General features: G+C 35.0%; 4 protein-coding genes and 1 non-coding gene across 5 annotated transcripts in view; 1 reads left to right on the top strand and 4 right to left on the bottom strand.

Annotated features, from left to right (window-relative positions):
- Window positions 1-3,149, bottom strand: part of LOC105164700 (vacuolar protein sorting-associated protein 32 homolog 2) — a 5,028-nt gene extending 1,879 nt beyond the window's left edge. The window contains exons 1-4 of the mRNA XM_011083419.2: window positions 2,992-3,149; window positions 2,697-2,838; window positions 1,952-2,051; window positions 16-101 (exon numbers count right to left, since the gene is read on the bottom strand). Coding sequence (XP_011081721.1) covers window positions 16-101; window positions 1,952-2,051; window positions 2,697-2,768 — 258 coding nt within the window. The 5' untranslated portion in view covers window positions 2,769-2,838; window positions 2,992-3,149. The remainder of the gene's footprint in view (window positions 1-15; window positions 102-1,951; window positions 2,052-2,696; window positions 2,839-2,991) is intronic.
- TRNAL-AAG lies at window positions 4,403-4,483 on the bottom strand. Its single transcript has one exon. It is a non-coding gene; the product is annotated as a tRNA-Leu (tRNA).
- LOC105164699 lies at window positions 4,793-7,688 on the bottom strand. The gene is made up of 7 exons (XM_011083418.2): window positions 7,419-7,688; window positions 7,305-7,345; window positions 6,973-7,030; window positions 6,470-6,563; window positions 5,924-6,008; window positions 5,788-5,853; window positions 4,793-5,117 (listed from the first exon to the last, which is right to left on the bottom strand). Exons 1-7 carry the CDS (start codon window positions 7,501-7,503, stop codon window positions 5,004-5,006), a joined length of 543 nt encoding a protein of 180 aa, XP_011081720.1. The 5' UTR covers window positions 7,504-7,688; the 3' UTR covers window positions 4,793-5,003.
- LOC105164698 (clathrin interactor EPSIN 1) lies at window positions 9,068-14,242 on the top strand. Its single transcript, XM_011083416.2, has 12 exons — window positions 9,068-9,154; window positions 9,261-9,309; window positions 9,408-9,459; window positions 9,828-9,907; window positions 10,035-10,113; window positions 10,291-10,374; window positions 10,522-10,667; window positions 10,756-10,968; window positions 11,564-11,718; window positions 12,392-12,585; window positions 13,129-13,510; window positions 13,791-14,242. The coding sequence occupies exons 2-12, from the start codon at window positions 9,269-9,271 to the stop codon at window positions 14,003-14,005; spliced, it is 1,641 nt and encodes a 546-aa protein (XP_011081718.1). The 5' UTR covers window positions 9,068-9,154; window positions 9,261-9,268; the 3' UTR covers window positions 14,006-14,242.
- On the bottom strand, window positions 14,457-20,542 carry LOC105164697. The gene is made up of 10 exons (XM_011083415.2): window positions 20,382-20,542; window positions 19,152-19,327; window positions 18,435-18,566; window positions 18,301-18,351; window positions 17,617-17,713; window positions 17,404-17,450; window positions 16,553-16,769; window positions 15,919-16,048; window positions 15,290-15,332; window positions 14,457-14,742 (listed from the first exon to the last, which is right to left on the bottom strand). Exons 1-10 carry the CDS (start codon window positions 20,425-20,427, stop codon window positions 14,665-14,667), a joined length of 1,017 nt encoding a protein of 338 aa, XP_011081717.1. The 5' UTR covers window positions 20,428-20,542; the 3' UTR covers window positions 14,457-14,664.

Below are 21,215 nucleotides of genomic sequence, written 5' to 3'. Positions count from 1 at the left end.
CATATCAAAGAGGACCTGGTCATGAATGCGCAACTGGAAATTTCCAAGCTGTTCGATTTGTTGTTCATAAAGCCTTTTCCGCTTCAAACATTGTATTGCAGCTACAAAAAAATTCCACGCAAGCTTCATTAAGAAGGTAGCAATCAAGTTTCACAATTTTTTGAGAATGTGGAAGTCACTTAAAAATTAAGCATATGCCCTATCATCCACCTGCAGTATAACTACAAAAGAATACACAAAATAATTTGAAGTGCACTAATTGTAAAACAAAGTATCGCAACCTAGTGTAGGTAACATTCAAAGACCTAGACAGAGAGGGAAGTACCGAGGCAAGGATCAGATAAAGAAATAGTCAGGCCTAACTTTAGCATTATTTCGCATGAAAACTTGCTTTTGCTGAGGAAGGAAACGCAAGTTAACTTAAAAACCTCTCAGTCCCAGCTCACTCTTTCTCCATACACTAGTCCAATTTAATGAATGAATGAAACAATGAGGATAATCATTGAAGATGTGATTGGTTGGTGCTAGTTAGCCAGGCAAGGCCATTTTTATTGATCCCATGAGAATTGGCTTCTAAGAAAATTTCTAAGTAGTAGAAGCTTTGGCAATCAAAAGTACCACTAAAAGTATATCTTGCATCAATCATCAGTTAGGTTGAATATAGAAATAATTTCATTTTTTGTACCCAAAGTATACCTCTTTTTCAGTTTTAGTCCCTAGGTTTCCTAGTCATCAGACTTGATACCCAAAATTTTTAATTTTCATCCGCATGAGTACCCTCCGTCAGGTTGACCATTAAAACAAACGATCAACCCAATTTTGGAGGGAAAATTAGGCGGGATCTTGATCTCTATTTAAGGGCATATTTGGCTGCCATGTTATTCAACACACCAAAAGTTTCTATTTTAATTTTATAATTGAGAACAATAATGTAAAAAAGAAATTGTAACCCAATTTCTATTAGAAAATGCTAATTCCAATAGTTATGGAATAACAGTTCAAATATTTCCTCCCAATTAAAATCATTATGGAAATAAAAATGCATGCTAAATGCGGAGTAATGTAGAGATAATCGCCTAGTACTAATTTAAGAAAACTAACAGAATCCTATGTTCAAGCACCACTAGCATTGTTCACGAAAAATAAACAGAGAAAAATTGACACCCTTTGAGTCAAATAAAATTACATATCCATATTTTGATATATTATACTGCTGTTTGTGTACAGAATAAAAAAAAGAACATTTCAATTGTTTTTGGCTGCTAGAATTTTGTTTATAAATTTATTAAAACTTTCTATTTCACTAGTCACAAAAGAAGCCAAAACAAAAACATTTGTTAAAATAATTAAAAGAAAAGTATGAAAAATTAAAGCATAAACCCCGATAAATAGAGTATTACAACATTTGCGTTGTGGCCAAGTAAAAAGACCAAAGTGTTTTTTTCAATAAAATTGGTATTTTTTGGTAGAAATTAGATTATATATGTATTTTTTTTAAATTATTGTCCTCAATTATGAAATTGAAATCGAAAAGAATTAAAATAGAATTTTTTTTGTGTGTTGAATAAACTGGAAGCCAAACATGCCCTATACACACAAATTCTAGCCTAATTTCCCTCGAAAATCGGGTTGACCATAAGTTTTAACGGTCAACTTAACGGAGGGTAATTAGGTGCATGAAAACTAAAAACTTTGGATACAAGTCTGATGACTTGAAACCTGAGGTATTAAAACTGAAAAAAGGGTATACTTTGGGTATGAAAAATGAAATAATCCCTTGAATATACTTGGAAGATAAAGATAACCAATACATCATCTGTACAAATGTTGCCTGACTTGGAAACTAAATTACCATATCCTGATTACCTAATTCTTAACTTCAATCAAGACTCTTAAAAGCTAAACCAGTGAGTAAGATAAGCTCCCACAATCTGTTATAACTAGATCATACCCCTTTTATTTTTAGCTCTAGTAAACTCCTTGGCCTTTTCAACTTCAGCAGCAGCCTTCTTCAAGAGAACTTTCTCTTTTTTCTCTAGCATCTCAAGAGTCTGCGTGCCATGCCCAAGCAATCATTCAGCATATTAGACAAAATAACGATGATTTAAGCACAATTTATGCAGGGAAAAAAAAATCTTAGCAGACATAATCTGGAAAGAAATAACAGAAGACATTAGAATATAGAACAAGAAATATATGCCTAGATAAGGTCCCAGTTCGATCATCCTTTATCAGCATTTCCTGCACTGCAGTGATCAAACTAAGCAAGCAGGTAGAAGAAAGACAATAAATAACGATTTATGAAATCCAACAACCAACCTTTACAACCAACAGCAATTAACAGAGACTGTATGGGGTGTCCAAGTCTTAACTAATTCACCTAGCATGAACCATATGTGAAGTTCACACACCCTGATAGTTCAATGGTAGCATGCTAATACAAAAAAACCATAGTGACTGCCTTTTGAATTTAGTGCAACACTTGTTGAATACAGTGAAATAGTCACAGATATTCAGTACAAATTTGCGGATTATAGAAGCCCCCCCTCCCAATCGACCCCTCCCCACCCCCACCAAAAAAACAAAGCCTCTCTTCACAAATATATCGCTTACTAAAATAATAATTGGGAGAAAAAAACCTCAATCAACAAAAAGAGCACGAGCTTTTAAAATAATTCACAGATCAAAGGTCATACCTCGTTCAACTTGTCTAGCGTCGCTAGAGCACTAGTCTCTTGCTTGGGCTTTCCGAAAATTCGAGTAAACATCGTCGATAATTTATTTTCCAAAAGAATTATCGCTTAAGTAAAATAAAACAAAAATAAATCTCCTTAAACCCTGCATCAAAAAAGATACCCCCGTTACTTTGATCCATGGATATTAACAATTCGGATTACTGTAATTTCGTACAAACTAACAACAAATATATGTTACATACTAAACTGAACATAACTAAATCGGTACATATCTCTAATTACGCATTAGCAATACCTGTTGATTCAACTGATGAGAAAATCGGCCTGATTATCTCTGTGGAGATTTTAAGGATTAAAATTTAGGGAAATTATACGAAGAATTTATTCAAAAAGTAGAAGTCGCTGATTGGGAGACCCCTTTGAGTATATTAGATCCCGTGGGGGGAGGGGGAGGGGGAGGGGGAGTATCGCGCGACAGGTTGTGCGTTTAGGATTGTGACAGACCAACTGGACCAGAAGCTAGATAGGATTTCGTAGAAATGGGCTGTTCGGCTTTATTTTCAAATGGGCCTTCTCAGATTTAAAAAAAATTGTTTGGTTAGCTCATTGTTTCCCATTTCTATCTTGTTTTAAAAGTTGAAATTTTTTAATTCTAATTAGATTCGGTCGAATTTGTACTGATGAGAAAAAGTGACTAGTTATATTATATTTGTTCTATTATTAGTTTAATTTTACAAACACCTGATAAGAATTCTACAAGATAGCCCGTCACTTGTTCTTCAGTTTTTCAATTTCCACATCTAAAGATGCTCGTCGTAATGCACTTTAATTTGTAGGATATTTCAATTACATGAATGTAATTTGATGACATAACAATTTCATATTTGATTTCGACGTAAAAATTCTTATTTTGTCTTCAAGATTTCAATATTGCTTTAAGTGAATATCAGAAATCTAGGCCAACTTGGTGATGAAATTTTGCCTATTGAGGATTAAAATCATTTTTTAGCACCAGATTGGTCCTATCATGCTACCTGTACTATTTATGGTGTCCTTTCATAGAATGTAATGGAGATCGTGGCACTAAATGCCTGATCCGGTGCTAGGCCTTTGTGATTAATGGGCTATTAAAAGTTTGTCACGAAATTATAATCCATAATCAAATTTACCTCAATCTAAATTATTTGTATAACTAGTACGATATATTTGCAGTGCGATTAGTACATAATTAAAAAAAAAAAAATTAATCGTATTGCAAGTATATTACCCTTACTTTATGGTTGATTTAATTTGACTAAATCTAATTTGGGTAAGAAGTTTTCATTACACTTCTCTCTATTATAATGCTACCTAAGGATGGGCTGAACCAATGGAAAGTCCTTTGAACGGCCCTACCAAATTGAAACTCAAACTTGCAGCCGCCATCATTATCAACAAATGAAATTACCTGACAAAATGAAGCAAAAAAGTTTCGTAAATTTTAATATTTTGATAGGAACAACTTTTTATAATTGATTTTCCATTTCTAGAAGTGAATTTTATGATTCGTGCTTACAGTCGGAAACGTGCAAGTACAAGTGTGGTTACTGGTTAACTTTGTCTGGGAAAAGAAATTAAAACCTTATCCGTCGCATGTGAGCTCATCGCAGCTAATTGTTGCTTCCAAATTAGCCGGAAAAATTTACTCAAAAGGAAAACAATCTAAATGTGGAGAGTGGGATTTGAACCCACGCCCTTTCGGACCAGAACCTTAATCTGGCGCCTTAGACCAACTCGGCCATCTCCACGCCTGTACGTCTATCCCTGCGGAAATTGTATTCCATAATAATTGGCAAGAAACAGACCCATATCAAGTGTTCCAAAACTTCATTCTAGAGCATCGAACAAAAATCCAACTTCTGGGAAAGAAATCTCCAAGTTTACAAGCTCATTTGAGTTATGCTCCCAAACAAACACACTTGGTATCCCGTTTAGATCATGTAGGTAGAACTCTTGGCATATAGGCTTCATTTAGGAAAATAGAACATCTTCATTTTATTTTTGTTAATTCTCAAATGGCAGCTTCACCAATAGAGTTAAAAAGATAACGCGGCACAGCAATACTAATAGAAATCAATAAAAGAAATGACAGAAATATGATCAAGTATCATATGTGCAACAGTTGTTCTGACACCCTTAAGAAATTCGATGAATACTAAAACATGAAGTTGGTAGTGATCGAGCCTCACGAGTTACCAATAACAAAGTGTATTAGAGGCTAGCCTTCCTGATAATGTTTAAAAGCAGATTCATGTACAACTGAAACCACTATCTCGGCTGAAACACTGGTGACACCCTCCTTCTAACAATGTCCTGGATCTGCTCAACCGACAAGACTGATGCCTCGGATTCAAAATTGGCCTCTTCCATCTGTTGGTGGATCTGCAATTGCAAAGACAAAGAGAGACATCATACCCAGAAACTACTCAAAGCTTGACCACACCCATTTTGACCCGTGACTTAGTTAGATAAAGACAAAAGCTAGTTAAGTTTGGATCAGGTTCTGGACTTGTGCTTGCAAAGGATATACCTCAAAGAACCATATGAACAGAAGCTACTTGGCTTGCTGGGTATTTGACATATGCATGGATTTGGATCAACACTATAGATGTGTGCAAAAAGCAACATAGATGAACTATGACTATGGTTGCATCAGTTTCAATTCACACAGCATAAAGAACAACTGGGTTTCTCAAGACATATAGTCCAATAGAATCCATATCTTAATGCTCTAATTATTTGGAACTCCATAACCTATGTTAGGCAACCTGAACTGTTCTAAAATACACCTGGATAACTAAAATTGATCCATGTCTAGCTTTTATATGGTAAAGCTGATACTGATACAAACACCAATTACTCGACAATGATTGCTGGAGATTTTACGGTATGGCGGTTAAATTCTTATTATAGAAATGAAAGATGGCCAACATCATGTGCATCAGATATGTTCATATATTCAAGCAAAATAGAAAAAATTGGAGACGTGACAAATGCAAAGCACCATGATCATAGGTATAAAACCAACACCCAAGTTATACAAAAAGCACACCTTTTCAAGGATTGCAGACTGATCATCCAGGTGAAAGTTGCGCATGTGCTTCAACATCTCCAATTGCTGAAAATATGTTAATCCAAACTATCCATGTTTTGGTACTCAAATAAGTCGCAGGAGTTTGCTTATATACCTGTTCATGTAAATACTGTTGCATTTCCATTCTTTCTGCGAATTTTTCTGCCCCAAGTTCTGCTTCATCACAAGCTATCTCTTCCCTTTCAAGTCAACAAAATGTAACTATGAGATGTACTTTTTCTCAAACTGGTTCAATCTCATTCCTGAGACAGGAAAACATTGCAAGACAGACTAAAGTACTGGGAAAGGTAGGGCTTAGGGAAGGAAGGTAGTTCTCATATGTATATTGATGTTCGAATTAGTTGTGGATATACAGGTCAAACTATTCTAAATTGCATAATAAATAAATCTTGATTGGTAGATGCAAAGAGTAATAGGCCAACAGTAGAGAGATTTTATCCAATTTTAGACAAAAAGATCAAAGTATGCAGCATCTATTTTCAACCAGAAAGACAAACATATTGAACAAAACCATTTCAAAAATTATAACAGATTCCTGATGTTTGACACAAATATAGAATACCTAAACAGCTCTCGAGAAATTTTAAGATAACCTTGTTGGACAGCCACAGCCTCACACAGAAATAGATGTTACACTTACTTCGCTAGAAAACCATAAAACTGAGCCATCAACTCCCGATCATTCTCATAAGTCATGTTTACTTTTCCCAAGCAAGCCAGACCAAACTGTGGATCTGAAAGGTAGAAGTATACTGAATCACATACTACATGAGCATGCTAAAAACCAATGAATAGTCCTCTGGGCTACATGCCAAAAGAACTACATGTTCACCCAATAAGCAGTAAGTTTCAACCACTATAGCAACCAAAATGTATCTTTAGAGACTTTGTATCTACCAGTAATTCAATTTGGCCCCAAACCAATTGTATTTCATGGCATGAAAAGATTCCTCAATTGCATTGTGAATGTGATTTATATTGGAGTAAACAGATGAAGGTAGTTTCTGTATCCAAATAGTTGATGAACACAAGCAGCAGCCTTTAGAACTCTTACAAACATTATCTGCCAGTTTACAAAGGGAAGCTGTAATACATGGAAAAATAATTGTCCGGCAACGCATTGTTTCACCTACAACCACTCACCAACTCCCATCTCCGAAAATATCTCCCCTTGAATTGCAGTAGTTACTGCTACAGCTTCCTGAATGCATTTAAACTTAATTACTAACGATTGAAAAGTATAAGCACATGGAGTTCAAAAGTTCATACTGGTTCTAGCTAATTTCAGCATTTGAGCTTCCATAATAAGAATAACAAAACACCGAAAGTGGTCATTTTATAGCCATCAACTCATTAACTAGAGCCGGAATTGACATTTAAACTTCAGAAATTGAAAATATATACATATCAAGCTGCACATTCCCATCAAAGGAATTCGATCAGCACTGATTTAGGATTAGCAGGAGACGATTTACCTGCTTGTCGTTGACGGCGTCAGCAATCCGTTTCTTCACCTCTGCAAACCACAAACGATTACCAGCAAAGAGAAGAAAACAATGGTGAAAAAGAGAGTCCAAAACTAAAATTACCAGGATGTGAGGTGAGAAAGGCGAACCGATCGAAGAGATAAAGCAGCTGATCTCTTGAAAGCATTCCGCTATTCTGATACTCCATTGTCGAGACTGAAATACCTCTGTCGTTGAGTCGTTTAAACCGAATGGTGCTCCGCTCTCATCAATTATAATTTACAAATGAGAATATCAAATACATAAATAAATCAAAGTGGGTCAAACGACATTGTACAGCGTGTCGACGGGAAAGTTGTCTCAAGATTTTCGCGTGGCAAGTTTGCAATTTCCGTCAACTCTCCCTTGTGGTGAGGAAGCAACCACAACATCAATGGTTTAATGCAATTTAATCCTACATACAATGAGCAAATTATTATGAGAAAAAAAAATAAGAATAATAATTTTTTATACTTTTTTAAAATAAAATAATTTATTTTTTTATCTAAAAAATAAAATACTTTATTTTAAAAAATATATTGAGATAACTTGCTATATTTAAAACACACAAGAAAATAAATTGCTTATTGCTGCTATTTTTTTCATTAAGGAATAATTTGCTCATTTATAATATCATATAGGATTGCTTGCATTTTTATCCAAAAAACAATCAATAGACAAATGTTATTGGCTTTAAATTTCTTCTACTTTCAATTTTTCCCATTTCTTTTTGTCTTTTTTTTTTTTTAATAATTCATGGTGTATGTCAAGATATTACTGAATAAATAAATTAAAAAAAATTGTCTTTTTACAATTAATTACTTTATTTTTCATCGTCTTAAGAAAATAAATTAATAAAACTCGTTGTAAAAAGATTAGAGCATTAAAAATATATTTTTCAAACTCCGGACATCAACATGCCCCTAACATGAAATCTGCCAAATCAAACTAATAAAAAGTATTTTTGCTTACTTTTTATTGGAGAGAAAGTATAAATAATTGTATTATTTAATTGATTTTTTATGATATTTGAATTGAATTTGGATATAGGGATTTTAAATTTACAATAATCAATTTATTAAATTTGTTTTGAATAGATTTGTGTCATGATTAATTTTAAATCTATATATCTTATTTTTGAGCTATTTTTAAAAATAATACGGAATTTTTTAATTTCCAAAACAAAATAATTTTAAAAATTCAAATTATTTGACCAAAATAACCTGTTTGATTGTAATAAAAAAATAAATATGTATAGAGTATTGAAGGGCAAGGGATTTATAATTTAAAAAAATATATGGACGGAGTTAAATAAAATATAGTTAAAATCCACACATTTTTACCAAAAAAATTTATGTTTTTTTTTTAAATAAAAATACATTATTGTGGGAAAAAAGCAAAGAAGAAATAATATAATTAGATAGAACAATATAAATTAAAAAAAAGTTATTAAAATTTTAATAAGTTAAAATGAAATATAAACATAATAATATATTAATGATTAAAAAATAGTGCGACCATTTAAAATAAATAAATAATAATATTGTGACAAATATTCAAAAGCATGCTAAAAATTTTAAAATTTGATGTTACGGTCTCTTAAAATAAAATGAATCATAATATCCCATATTTAACTTATACCAATTGCTAATCGTTTGCTAATTCAATTTTTTCAACATAAATTGGCCGTAAAAATATTAACGTACACAACTTGAAATTAGATAAAAGATTCTCGCCATGCTCTATCGGATGTATTAGATTTACACCCCCTGCGGCCCTACCCGAATCACAAAAGCATCAGCTCTCTCTCGTTCCAAAAGGTGCTCCGCCTTTCGCGAACTTAAATCCAATTCAGTTGATCTAATTGATATAGAGATCTATCTCAAGTTTTGCATTTCGATCTGTTATTTTCCACTTCCGTAGCAGATCCAGCCATGGATTTCATGAAGGTCTTCGATCAAACTGTCCGTGAAATGTATGTGTTTTTCTTCATCGGGTTTCTGATTCTACTGATTATTCATTTTATAATGCTGTAATACTCAGTCGCTTAAAATCATCATCGCGTTAATGCAGAAAGAGGGAGGTGAATCTAAAGGTGCTGAAGGTTCCGGAGATCGAACAAAAGGTCATACTTAAATTTATGTGAATCTGGCGTTCTTTTAGCTCTATGATGCCCCTCAACTAAGGATTATGCTGTTTTAGAATGGATTAGCTCGTTAAGTATTACTACTCACTTTGATTGCTTAATTTTTGTTAGTTTATTAGGATTGTTTCATTTTAAATGACTAATCCACTAGAATACGAGGGAGAAAAGAGGATATTGTGATTCACCATTTCACTAGATTTTTCGGCAGAAATTTAGATTTTCAGTGTGCAAGGTGATGCCTTGTTGATGTGAATTATTCTTAACAATGATGATGTAGGGTCGATTCACTTTTACTTCCCAGAACCAGCATTTTAGATTGATGGTTTTTAACTTGTCCATTGAATTAGGTTTTGGATGCAACGGATGATGAACCTTGGGGTCCTCATGGTACAGTATTGGCAGAGATAGCACAGGCGACCAAGAAATTGTACTTTCTATACTTTTAATGTCGCAAGTTTGTCACAATTTCATTATCTTCCTCTTTGTTATAAATTTGCTGAATGAGAGCTGATTCGCATTCTGTCCCATGGCTGATCTGTTGAGACATTACGCAGCACCGAATGCCAGATGGTTATGAATGTCCTCTGGACAAGATTGACTGAGACCGGCAAGAATTGGCGGTTTGTCTACAAGGTACCAACTGCAGTATTTTGTACAGTGAATGTACTGTATATTTCCTTTGGCTGAATGAGTCTAAATGAACAAACATCTGAGCTCTTTCAGTTTTCTTTCACTTCTATTGTCACTTGTTCTTCCTATTTTGTGACTTTTGACATCACTGGCAAAAATTCTAACATTTTTCTGCTCTAGTCATTGACTGTTATAGAGTATCTGGTGGCTCATGGATCAGAACGTGCTGTTGATGACATAATAGAACATACTTTTCAGATATCTGTACGTACCTTCATTCCTGACTGACTACCATTCATATACTTATGAATAAGCCAAAACTTTTGGAAGATTATCAACTCATAGATGATCATGTTGTATCCTTCTTTGATTCTTTCTGATTATCTCCTCCTCCCATTTTCAATTCTTTAGTCCCTAACAAGTTTTGAGTATGTTGAGCCAAGTGGAAAGGATGTGGGAATCAATGTGAGGAAAAAGGCAGAAAAAATTGTGGCTCTTCTAAATAGCAAAGACAAAATACAAGAAGCGAGGAATAAAGCTGCAGCCAATCGTGAAAAGTAAGCTTGTACTTTGAGATCCAATGCCTTGTTTTATTGCTTCGAGCTTCTAAATGGGTGGTTTATGACTTTTGCTGCCCCTTGTTAGGTATGTTGGTCTGTCATCATCTGGAATAACATACAAATCGAGTGCTGCCTCATTCACTAGTAGTAGCTTTAAGAATAGTGATCGCTATGGAGGTTTTGGTAATACAGGAGACAGCGAAATGTTTAAAGATAGTTATAAGGACAAGGGTCAATATGGTGAAGATAAGTATGAGAAGCCTACAAAACCAAAGAAAGATTCTTCGCGCTATGGCAGGTCCGTGCTGTTACATTCAACCAGCTACCGCTATGTTTGCTGGTGCTTGAATTGGACATTATCATTCCAATATTTCACACTTTATTCTTTTTCACCTCATCTATGTGAATTATTTTGTCTGCGTTATTCGAATTTCATAGTTTATGTGAATGGCAATGGAATATTAACTGATTGGGATAGAACGGGGGTGCTAACTGACAAAAAGGTATTCTCTCTTTTTGTGAATGTATCTTAGCCCCCTTCTGCACATTCTTTAGTATTGTTTATGAATATGCTAAAGAGTTTTACAAGCTTTCTTCTAGGACTCCGAGGCTTTTCAATAGCTTGGCCTCATGGTTGTGAGGCCTTGCATAACAGAAATGGTACCCCCGTGATTCAAAGATGAATGTATATTTTGACTTTCTTGCACAGCAGGATCCAAATCTATTTTATTTAGGATGGGATTTTGGGTTAAGCTCCATATGAGTGATGAATCTGAATTTTTGGACTTTGGGACAAGTTCCGTAAGATATATTGAGTATGGGAATTGGTCACTGCTTATTTTGTCTGATAATGCCTTTGCTTATTCTTTCTGAACTCCAAGAATGTTTTGCAGCATGGATCGGGACTCTCCAGTCACTGGTGCATCAAGAGCATCAACAAATGCGAGCAAGACCGAAAAACATGCTTCAGTTACCTCACAAAATGCATCATCGGACAAATATGATGAAGATTTTGATGATTTTGATCCTAGAGGGACTTCAAGTGCCAGTAAGTAATAGTGCTGAGAGGCCAGATTTTCTTATGCTGCAAAGTCTAGACTTCTTATTTTGCTGATAAAGAAGCGGAAAGGGACAGCTGCACATCAGTTCACATCTCTTTTCTATTGAGACTATGAAACTCAAACCTAAAAATGTTTTATGGAAAGACTCCATGGCATGTGGAGGCAGCTTTAATGATGGTGATCCAATGTATGTGGAAAAAATAAAAGACATGAAATTTAAGAATAGTTGAATCTTGATGAAATAGCTTTTCAGTGGCCAATGGTTCACAGTGATGCAGGACTTATATGAATGCACATGCACAAACATGAAATGACACACTCATACCTAAAACTTCCTATATTGGACGTTTTGACTAAATCAATATATAATTAAGGTCTGATAGCTTGAATTATGCATGTAAAGATGTAGGTATTTCTGTGCACATATTTTGCAGCGGGAACTGCATTGCTAAAATGCCGAACCTTTTTAACCCCTGAAAAAGTTCTTTCTCAGTGCATAGTTTCCATATGAAGATGGGTCCAAAGTTCCATTTTTGAGCAAGTTTCTGCATGAACTGCTGTAGATATTTCTTTTTCTCTAATCTTGTTGCCGAAGACCTATCAATGTCTATTAGAGATGGTTTGAAATTATTATTTGCAAGTTATCTTTGCTTTTAACAGAACCTTCTTCTGGAAGTCAAGTGGATCTTTTTGGGCAAGAGTTTGTTGGTGACCTCTTGGATGCACCAGTATCTGTTCCGACAGATAAGTCTGATTCCTTAGACCATAATCCATCAGAGGTTGACTTATTTGCTGATGCTGCTTTTGTGTCAGCAGCACCCTCACCAGCAGGAGTAGAAAATCATGAGCATCTGGTAAGGCTGCCACCAACATGTTAAAAAGAGTAGGGCACCTTAATACTTGCGCTGAATCAGGCCTAATGATCAATTAACTTCTCTCTAAACTTGACATGCCTTGTGTGTGTCTGTGTTTGTGTGTGGCGTGCCCGCACTCATGCTCATTGATGGGAATTTTTTTAAATTACAGAGACATGCATTTAGTGGTCATATTTAAAATTTAAAACTGGAAGTTTCCTGAAATATTCTGTTGCAGAACCCCATTAGCATTAGGTAAAGGAAAGTGACGTCTAGATCCTAAACTCTATTGATCGCTGATTGGTTTGCGGTTTCTTTCTTCTTCTTTCGTACTCTATTTATGGCTCCTATCATCATAAAATTCTTATTGAGGGAGTTGTTCATCCTGTGTTTTTGTTTCTGATTTTGTTGGGGTTGGGGTTGGGGTCAGGGGTGCAATATTTTTGGCTGACTTCATGTGTAAAATTGTATCTATTCTTTTACATCTCTCAGTGTTTCAATCTTGCCCCTGAGCTAATTAAATATGTGCTGGCCATCCTGCAGACCAACGTTGATCTATTTGCCTCTCAACCTGCCCCTTCTGCTGTTTCTACTACAATGGATTTTTTCGCTGCACCTGATCCACCTTCACAGCTCGACAACAAACCTTCAAAATCTGATGCAACTGTCAATGTCGTTGATCCATTTGCTGATGTTCCACTCAACAATTTCGAGGGGTCTGACCCTTTTGGTGCCTTTACTTCTCATACAGATCCTTTATCAACAATCTCTCACCAAAATTCTCCTAATGATGGAAGCCATGGAAACATTAAAGGATCTTCAACTGAAACCAAGCTCCCATCCAAGAAAGACTCCTTTCAAGTCAAATCCGGAATATGGGCAGATTCTTTGAGCCGTGGATTAATTGACCTAAATATAACTGCACGTAAGTAAACTCTCTGGCTGCAAGCACTATATAGAAATTATACAAAGGAGGTACCATGACTTGTAACCTGCTCAAAAGGCAGGTTGTCCTGCTGCTCAAAAGAATGACAGTGCGATCACACTAGTAGCATGGGAGCATTACTCTACTTTGTATCCTTCAGAAGTTCACAAAAATATGAACATGCCAAACCCCAATTCAATGAAAAGTGGGACTTGAAATTTGAGGAGATTAGTGTTGTGGTTTATGCTGATATTATTTGTATTTCATCTTGTGTTTGCAGCAAAGAAGGTCAACTTAGCAGATGTTGGTATTATCGGTGGATTGACTGATGGATCAGATGAGAAAGACAAGGGACCTATGCCTTCCTTTTACATGGGTAGCACTATGGGTGTCGGATCTCTAGTTGGTAAATCTGGGTTCACATCAGCTTCAAACGACGACTTCTTCTCAGGCCTAAGCAGTCAACAATATCAATTTGGAGGCTTTCAGAAATGAATTATTTTTTCTACTAGACTGCTAATATTTGTTTGTTTAATTTTCACTCGCAAATTTTCAGTCAAGGATTTGACTTCTGGAGCACGTGAAGCTTGTACATCATGTCCTTTACCATTATTTTAACGTTTTGTGCTGTCTGCTATTACGGATTATTCTCGGGACTTGGATGTACCTGCTCGTGTTCATGTAAAATGTTTAAAATTGCAAAGATACGCAGGTCAGTGCTGCTTTAGATGAGCGGGCCTATTCATTTCTTGATATGAAATATACCAACACGAGAAGTCCTTCTGCGGCACAATTTTCTCTCATTCAACGAGTAAAAGAGATGTTAGTGATTGGTTTTTTAATTAACAAAAATACTGATTTTTTTTATGTGATAAGAAGGAACATACATTGAAACTTTTTACCTGCCTTAATAGATATGGTTTAAATAGAAAGATATGAGATGAGGTAAACTTAAAATACTACGAGAATGAGTAACATGTAAATGGTTTTTAAGAGTTACAATCAGAGGGAAAACCCAGATTCATGCCACAAACTGGTCTAATATTTGATACAACCCCTTCAGTACACAACAAAGATGGCAACTGATTGGCTTTGCCACAATTTTTCATAAGCATAAGATCTCATCTATGGATCATTTATTTACATAATAGTTTCTAGTACATTTGTAGCATTCTACCCCTTAGCATGGCTTCTGCTTTCCTAACTTGCTTTACCGGGCCAATTATGAACACCTGCATCACAGCCGCAAAAAATAGCAACTCAAATAGGTTAGTTTGTCGCTATCATCACTTGAAATAGCACTATACTCAAATTGATTCCACAATTTTCATAGCCCGGTCGACAATGTTTATCTACTTTTTGCCATAGGACCAGGTTCCAGCACAAGCCCTTTAAGGTAGAATTTAATTGATTCAGATTTTCAAGCAGTCCACTGAAACTGTTAATCAACAATTAATAAGAAAGCTGGAAGAATAATATCAAGCCAGAAAAATACGGCCCTCTCTATGAAAAGTTGTCAAGCTTGTAAGCACATTATAATAACACTTGCACAACGACAGGGCTAGCAGAACTTTTACTGGTTAGCATTTTACCTCACTGTAGAAAAATTGGAATAAACACTTGCATGATTCCCCTGTTCCATTTTAAGCCCATAATAATGAACTCTTATGTAATTTACTTCAAGATTGAGATTACTACTGTATCACTTTACAAAAAGAAAAAATAGGTGGTCTAGGCTAATAGGGTAGGTTTTATGAACTTGGTAAATGGAAGACTAACCTTGTCTGGGGGGCCCTTATCACCTCCAAAAAATATCTCAGCGCTGCAAAAGCAAATATATCTATCATAAGTAAGGACAAGATGAAAGTGATCCCAAGTCCCAACCAAAGAAAGCATTCATCTAGATGGGATAAGTTGCAGTCACTCTTCACCCAACTGTAACATTTATTGGCCTCTTGCATGGGAAAAACTAAAAGGCACCCCTTGATCTTTTTTATTGGATTCAAAAGTATATAGAGTCCAAAGATATACCAATGTGTCCATGAATAGCTGTCATATTTCTGGTTTTATCCTTTCACATGAAACATACATGAAAGTATATCTCTTAAACCGCTCACATTCAATTCGTTTTAAGTTGCATTTGTACAAGTCGAATCAATTTATTCAGGCAACTTACTATTTATCAAATATTTTCTAGAAGCATGTTACGGTATAATCTGTGCAAATCCACTAGATCCCACCTATATCATGCATCACGGAAACCAAATAGGACTTACCTAATACGGTATACCAGTACTTTGGTTCGTGAGATATAGCAGTTTGTCAACTAGAATTAGATGTTGCCAGTACTCACAATGGAATTAATGAAATGACAGGCTATAACTTGCATATCATGTGAGAAGGTGCACCTGCATGATTGCTTTATTGACAAGATATTAGCTCCTCGCTTTCCAATAACACATCCCATTTTCCCTCGAGGAACATCAAGAACAGACAGGATTTCTTCTTCTGGTGCCGTTTTATCAGCAATCAAATTGTCTGCAGTGATGAAACAACTACATAATCACTGATTTAGCAGACACAGCATACAAAATGTCACAATATGTCAACTTCTGACCACACCTAGGGTAAACACTATGCAACATAGCGTGATATAACCCCATTTTTTTTATTTGCAATACCGAATCTACTTTTCACAAGGAAAGGTATGCATTACACTTAGTTCTGCTCCAGTGCATACTCAATTTTCAGAGTTGAAAAAGTATACTTGGGAAATCTGCAATTACTCTTGCTAATTCTGATATCACATTTCCTATACAAGAACAGTATAATCCACCATGTCTATTGTTTCATAGTAGCTATTTCCAGTCAGACTAAGAACACACAAAACATACACATATGGATATATTTATTTTCTTTAGAAAGCTCGTGGTTACATGATTGAATTGGTAGCTTATGTATTGCGTGCATATAGACATATCTATATGGCACTTGAAATATAAAGAAAAGGGAACAATTAGCTTAGTAGAAGAGAATATAGACCTGGAATTGGAGGCAAAGGTGGCCAATCTGCAAAATTACTATCATCAATGCAGAAACAACGACAATATAGTGCACCACGAACTGCAAGATACCACAAGGATCTCTCGTTTAACTTCTCCACCATCTTGTGATAAATAAATAGAAGAAAGCGAACATCATCTGCAGCTGCACGGACCATTAACTCAGACAACGGTCTATATGTCCAAAAGTTGGGATCCTGGGAAAAAAATAAATTATCAGGATCAAGACACGCAGAGAAACAGCCAATATGTTAAACATTGCAGAGTTAACCACAATAGTGTAGATAATTTAGTGTAATTCTAGCATATTTGAAGTAATTTATGTCATAAAACTTTCGGTTGAGGATTTTGTGTGTCTGTGAACACATGGATAATACATCATACCAGATAGCAGCAGTTCTACACCATACTTCCAAAATTCATAAGCATCACAATGAAGAAAAATTGAGCAGAACAGGAAAAATGCCCGTGCTACTCTATAAATAAGAAACAAAAGCTCAAAAATTGCTCCAAAAGATTTAAAGAGATGAAAACAAATGTGCAAGTTCTCGAACTCTACTGGAAACAAGTCAATGCATCTGGCAGAACTATTTGCCAGAACCCAAGTTACTTCATACCCTATAGCAAAGGACTTCTAGATAGACATCTTGACATTACTAATTTGAGCTAATTTAATTATTAATTCACATTCATAATTTACTGATGCACAGAAACACATTGAATCATATAATACTTTTCCAGAAGTGGGAAGCATTCCCAGGTCCTGGTCGGCTCAATCAACCTGAATAAAATAAACAGCAACCACCTCCAGATGACATAAGAAGAACTGACCTGCCTCAACAGAAGGCGAACCTCTTCCTTCTCAACATATGATATGCCTGAAAAAAGTTCTTCTAATGAAAAACAAGCATATGGAAGCCCTTGATCTAAAAAAACAATAAATTCTTAAACAAGAGCATCAACAAAGAGTGTGGACTAGTCCTTGGAAAAACAATGAACTATTCAGAAATTATAAGGGAAAACAAAACTAAAACCAGATATTACCACCAAATCGCGGGTCAGCAAGCAGCCCAACGAATGATATGTAGTCATCTGGCACTCTCTTATGTCCTTCTTGCTCCTTAATCAAAGAATAAGCAATCTGCTTGGAACAGGTATAAAAGGAAACAATATAAAATATTAATTTTGTTACAGTCAAAACAGAAAAATTGTACTTCTAAATTCTACAAGCTCTTGAAGGCAAAAGGCAACAGCACCCCACATCTCCCCAATCCAATTCTCCCCCGAAAAGAAAGCTGCCTTCCCACAAGGAGGACATAGTCATCAGCCAAAAATGATGACTTCCAGAGACCAAGAAGTCATTAGTCAACAGATATAATCAGGCTAGAGAACCACCAAATCACCAAAAGGTTTAAAGTGAAAAAGGATGCCAGGAGCTTCTGGGACAAAAGGAGCCCACAACTCCTCAGGTAAATGAACTTACACGTCAAGCTAAGAAGATCATTGACATCATCAGGTGATATAGTATATAAAGACTGTTACTAGTACATTTTTTTATACATTGGATTAAGTATAGGACAGGCTTTTTCTGTTCCAGGTATAGGAAATTCATATACATTCTCTGTCAACATATGATGAAACTATACAAATAGATCAAAGACAAAGACATCAGTACTCAATTCTAATTACTCATTTTTCTGACATCAATAGCTAAAGGAGATTACCAACCTGGGTGTCCACAACATTATGTAACTTAATGCCGAACTGGAAGTATAATGCCTGCAACATGTAGACAAAAGAGAAATAAAATTATTGAATAATTCAAACCATAAAGGAGGAAGCGGAGAGAATCAGCAACAGACCTCACTATCTCGTTTGCAGTCGTGAATAACTTTTGTGATGTAACTCGACTCAAGTGCAGGCTTACAGGCCTTCACGAGTGTCTGTCCACCCTCAATAGCGTCAACCAGATATATTGCATCTGGAAATGCAAGCTGCATCAAAATAACATCAGTTCTAAGTGCATACCTCAATTGGATTCTATTTAACAACAATACTATTTTAGATTAATATATATAGTTCTAAGTTTTGGTCTGCAACCATCATGATTTTATTAGCTAGCTCTCAAAACTGAAATCCATATTTTGGTTTAAAGGGAAGATCAACAGGTTAAAAAGGCACTCCACTCATCTACAAACCAAATGCTCACTTAAGACTTTTCTAGGTAGCCAAGAAAATATGGATGAGATGACGAAACTGCAAAATATGACCACTTACTTGGGGACCTCTCATTTTCAAATTCTTACATTTTGTTAACAGACAAGACCAAGAAAGAATCACAGTAGCAAGAAAAACTAATGTGTATGATTAATATGACTGGCTTTACATATTGAGTAGGGATGCTGTCAGGATAACGAAATCATGAAATTTCTCTTAAAATTCTAGTACAGTTAGATAAGGACTTGACAAGAATAATAAGATTGTAGTGTGCTTGAATTTGAGTAATTATCTCTTGAAATTAATAAATATTCTGATTTTTGAAAAATAGAAAATATGCCATAACAAAATGAAAAAAACACCTGCATAATACAAAGAGACCCGTCACGGCAGAGATCAACCCCCTCACAATCAAAGCCTATGACCAGTTGCCTCTCACATGAAGGCTGCAGGAATTCTGCAGGAAGTTGAGATGCATCGGTGACAACATGGATAGGAACTGTAGACAAACATGCTTCATTCTCCAAGGTTTTGTCACCTGAAAAAGAAACAGTTAAGGGACCTATAATGTGCAAATCAGGTGACTGCAGAATTTGGCTCTTAAAAGACGAATTCACTAAGAGCAGCATATGATGCAATTTGTAAGCATAAATCAACAAGGCACTATCTGCTCAAACTAAGCAAATGTTAATACCACTATTCTGATGCATCTTAGAAAGAAGCATAATCCCCAAAAGATGTACGATACATGTGCCAAGTATTAGCTCCCCAAAATAAAACCTAGTAACTGACACTGATCAGCATTTCTAGTGTTCTTCATACTAGCATTTAGAACACAAAGGTGTCAATCAATGGTCCCCCGTCCAAGACTCCAAATCCTCTCAAACAACCATGATTGATACTTTGAAAGTCATAAAATGATTATATCAAAACATAAAGGAAATACAATTGAATTTTTCCTCCTTTCTATTCCAGACAATATATTTATGTCATAACTAAAGCTTCACATGAAGAAGTGAGCATTTTACCTGCACAAGACTTAACTCACATGTCATCCACTGACTTCAGCTTCAGACCTATATGTTTGTTCCTCATGAAATTCTATAATATATGAATCCAACAACTTCAATTTGCAAGTTGCCTGTATATTCGCACAATATACAGCTCTGTATGTATAAAAATGTACGCTTACGTGGATGATAGCCATTTTTACATCCACCAAGCATTTGTGCTTCTATAACACCCATTCCAGAAATTCAGAAAATCACCTCCCACTAACAACAAAATGCAAAAAATACGCAAAGAAGAAAAAGGAAAAGGAAAAAGAACCACAAATCAATTCCCATAGACATTATATTTCTATCATTCCGTCCAAGAGAACCCCCGAATTGGGAAAACACAAATTCACAGAACTCAATGACTATTACCAGTTATTAATTGCAGGAATTCACTTAAGCATTTAAATTGAAGCGCTGATTTGAACAAATTAAAATAATAGGTTAAATTAATAGAAATGCATATTAGATTTAACTGGTTAGCATGATTTAGAGATCAAATTAAAGAAAAAAATAAGGGAAAAAAGAAGAAATTACCAGGGTCCGGAGGCAGAGGAATGTGGGTCTTATGAGGGGACGCCATGTCAGAATTTGGAAAATTCCTCCGGATTTCAGCGTCAGCTTAAACATAAGAACGCTGAGATCGCCTCCCGTTCATTTTCCTCCAGTTTTATACAGTTCCTATAGAATTAAGACATTGCGAAACCCGTTTCTAGCTACTGTGTTTATTTTTACTTCTATATATTATCAGATTGATATTATCTATATCAGATTAATTTAATTAGTTGAACTACAGAAAGAAATTTTGAAATATATATTTTCTTAGTCTATAATCTTGTAGTCGACAATCTGTTATTGTGATAATGTGGCCCGCAAATAGAGATATTATACCACTATTGATTTATTTCATTGAATTACGGCAATCACTGATAATGTTTTCGAGATTATGTGCGCAATATAAAGAGAATCTATATTAAGTTTTATTTTAATCTAGGATAAATAAAACAAACTCTCATAAAATTTATCATAACTATAAATACTTTTTTGAAAATTTACAAAAACTCCTCGTGACATTCCATTGTAAGGCATATGTTAGATGATCATTAATTCCAAAAAATATTTTTGAACTTTTAAATATTAAGGAGCATTTGTAATTACGATAAATTTTAAAAAAAATTATTTGTAGTTTACCCTTTTAATTATTGCAGTCAGTAATCCATTTTTGGTCCTTTTTATTATGAAACCATGATGTTGATATGAATCGTTTGTAATGATCAAGATTTCTGGCTATTTGTGAGATTGGCATGTTTGGAACTTGGAAGATTATTAGCCTAGAGATTTGATTTCAACAACTGAACGAGTTAATCCAAA

This window comes from Sesamum indicum, linkage group LG6 (genome assembly GCF_000512975.1).
Source record: "Sesamum indicum cultivar Zhongzhi No. 13 linkage group LG6, S_indicum_v1.0, whole genome shotgun sequence".
NCBI classification, from domain to species: Eukaryota; Viridiplantae; Streptophyta; class Magnoliopsida; order Lamiales; family Pedaliaceae; genus Sesamum; species Sesamum indicum.
Note: the sequence above shows the minus strand (reverse complement) of the source record. Positions and strands in the feature narration are given on the sequence as shown.

Coding starts and splice junctions, on each gene's coding strand:
- LOC105164699 (XM_011083418.2), bottom strand. CDS start 7,503: ATGGAGTATCAGAATAGCGGAATGCTTTCAAGAGATCAGCTGCTTTAT. Junction 7,346..7,418: donor CTTTCTCACCTCACATCCTG/GTAATTTTAGTT, acceptor TGTGGTTTGCAG/AGGTGAAGAAACGGATTGCT. Junction 7,031..7,304: donor ACGCCGTCAACGACAAGCAG/GTAAATCGTCTC, acceptor AAATGCATTCAG/GAAGCTGTAGCAGTAACTAC.
- LOC105164698 (XM_011083416.2), top strand. CDS start 9,269: ATGGATTTCATGAAGGTCTTCGATCAAACTGTCCGTGAAAT. Junction 9,460..9,827: donor TTCCGGAGATCGAACAAAAG/GTCATACTTAAA, acceptor CCATTGAATTAG/GTTTTGGATGCAACGGATGA. Junction 10,375..10,521: donor AACATACTTTTCAGATATCT/GTACGTACCTTC, acceptor TCAATTCTTTAG/TCCCTAACAAGTTTTGAGTA.
- LOC105164697 (XM_011083415.2), bottom strand. CDS start 20,427: ATGGCGTCCCCTCATAAGACCCACATTCCTCTGCCTCCGGACCCTG. Junction 18,352..18,434: donor ACTGCAAACGAGATAGTGAG/GTCTGTTGCTGA, acceptor TACATGTTGCAG/GCATTATACTTCCAGTTCGG. Junction 16,770..17,403: donor TTCGCCTTCTGTTGAGGCAG/GTCAGTTCTTCT, acceptor TTTTTTTCCCAG/GATCCCAACTTTTGGACATA.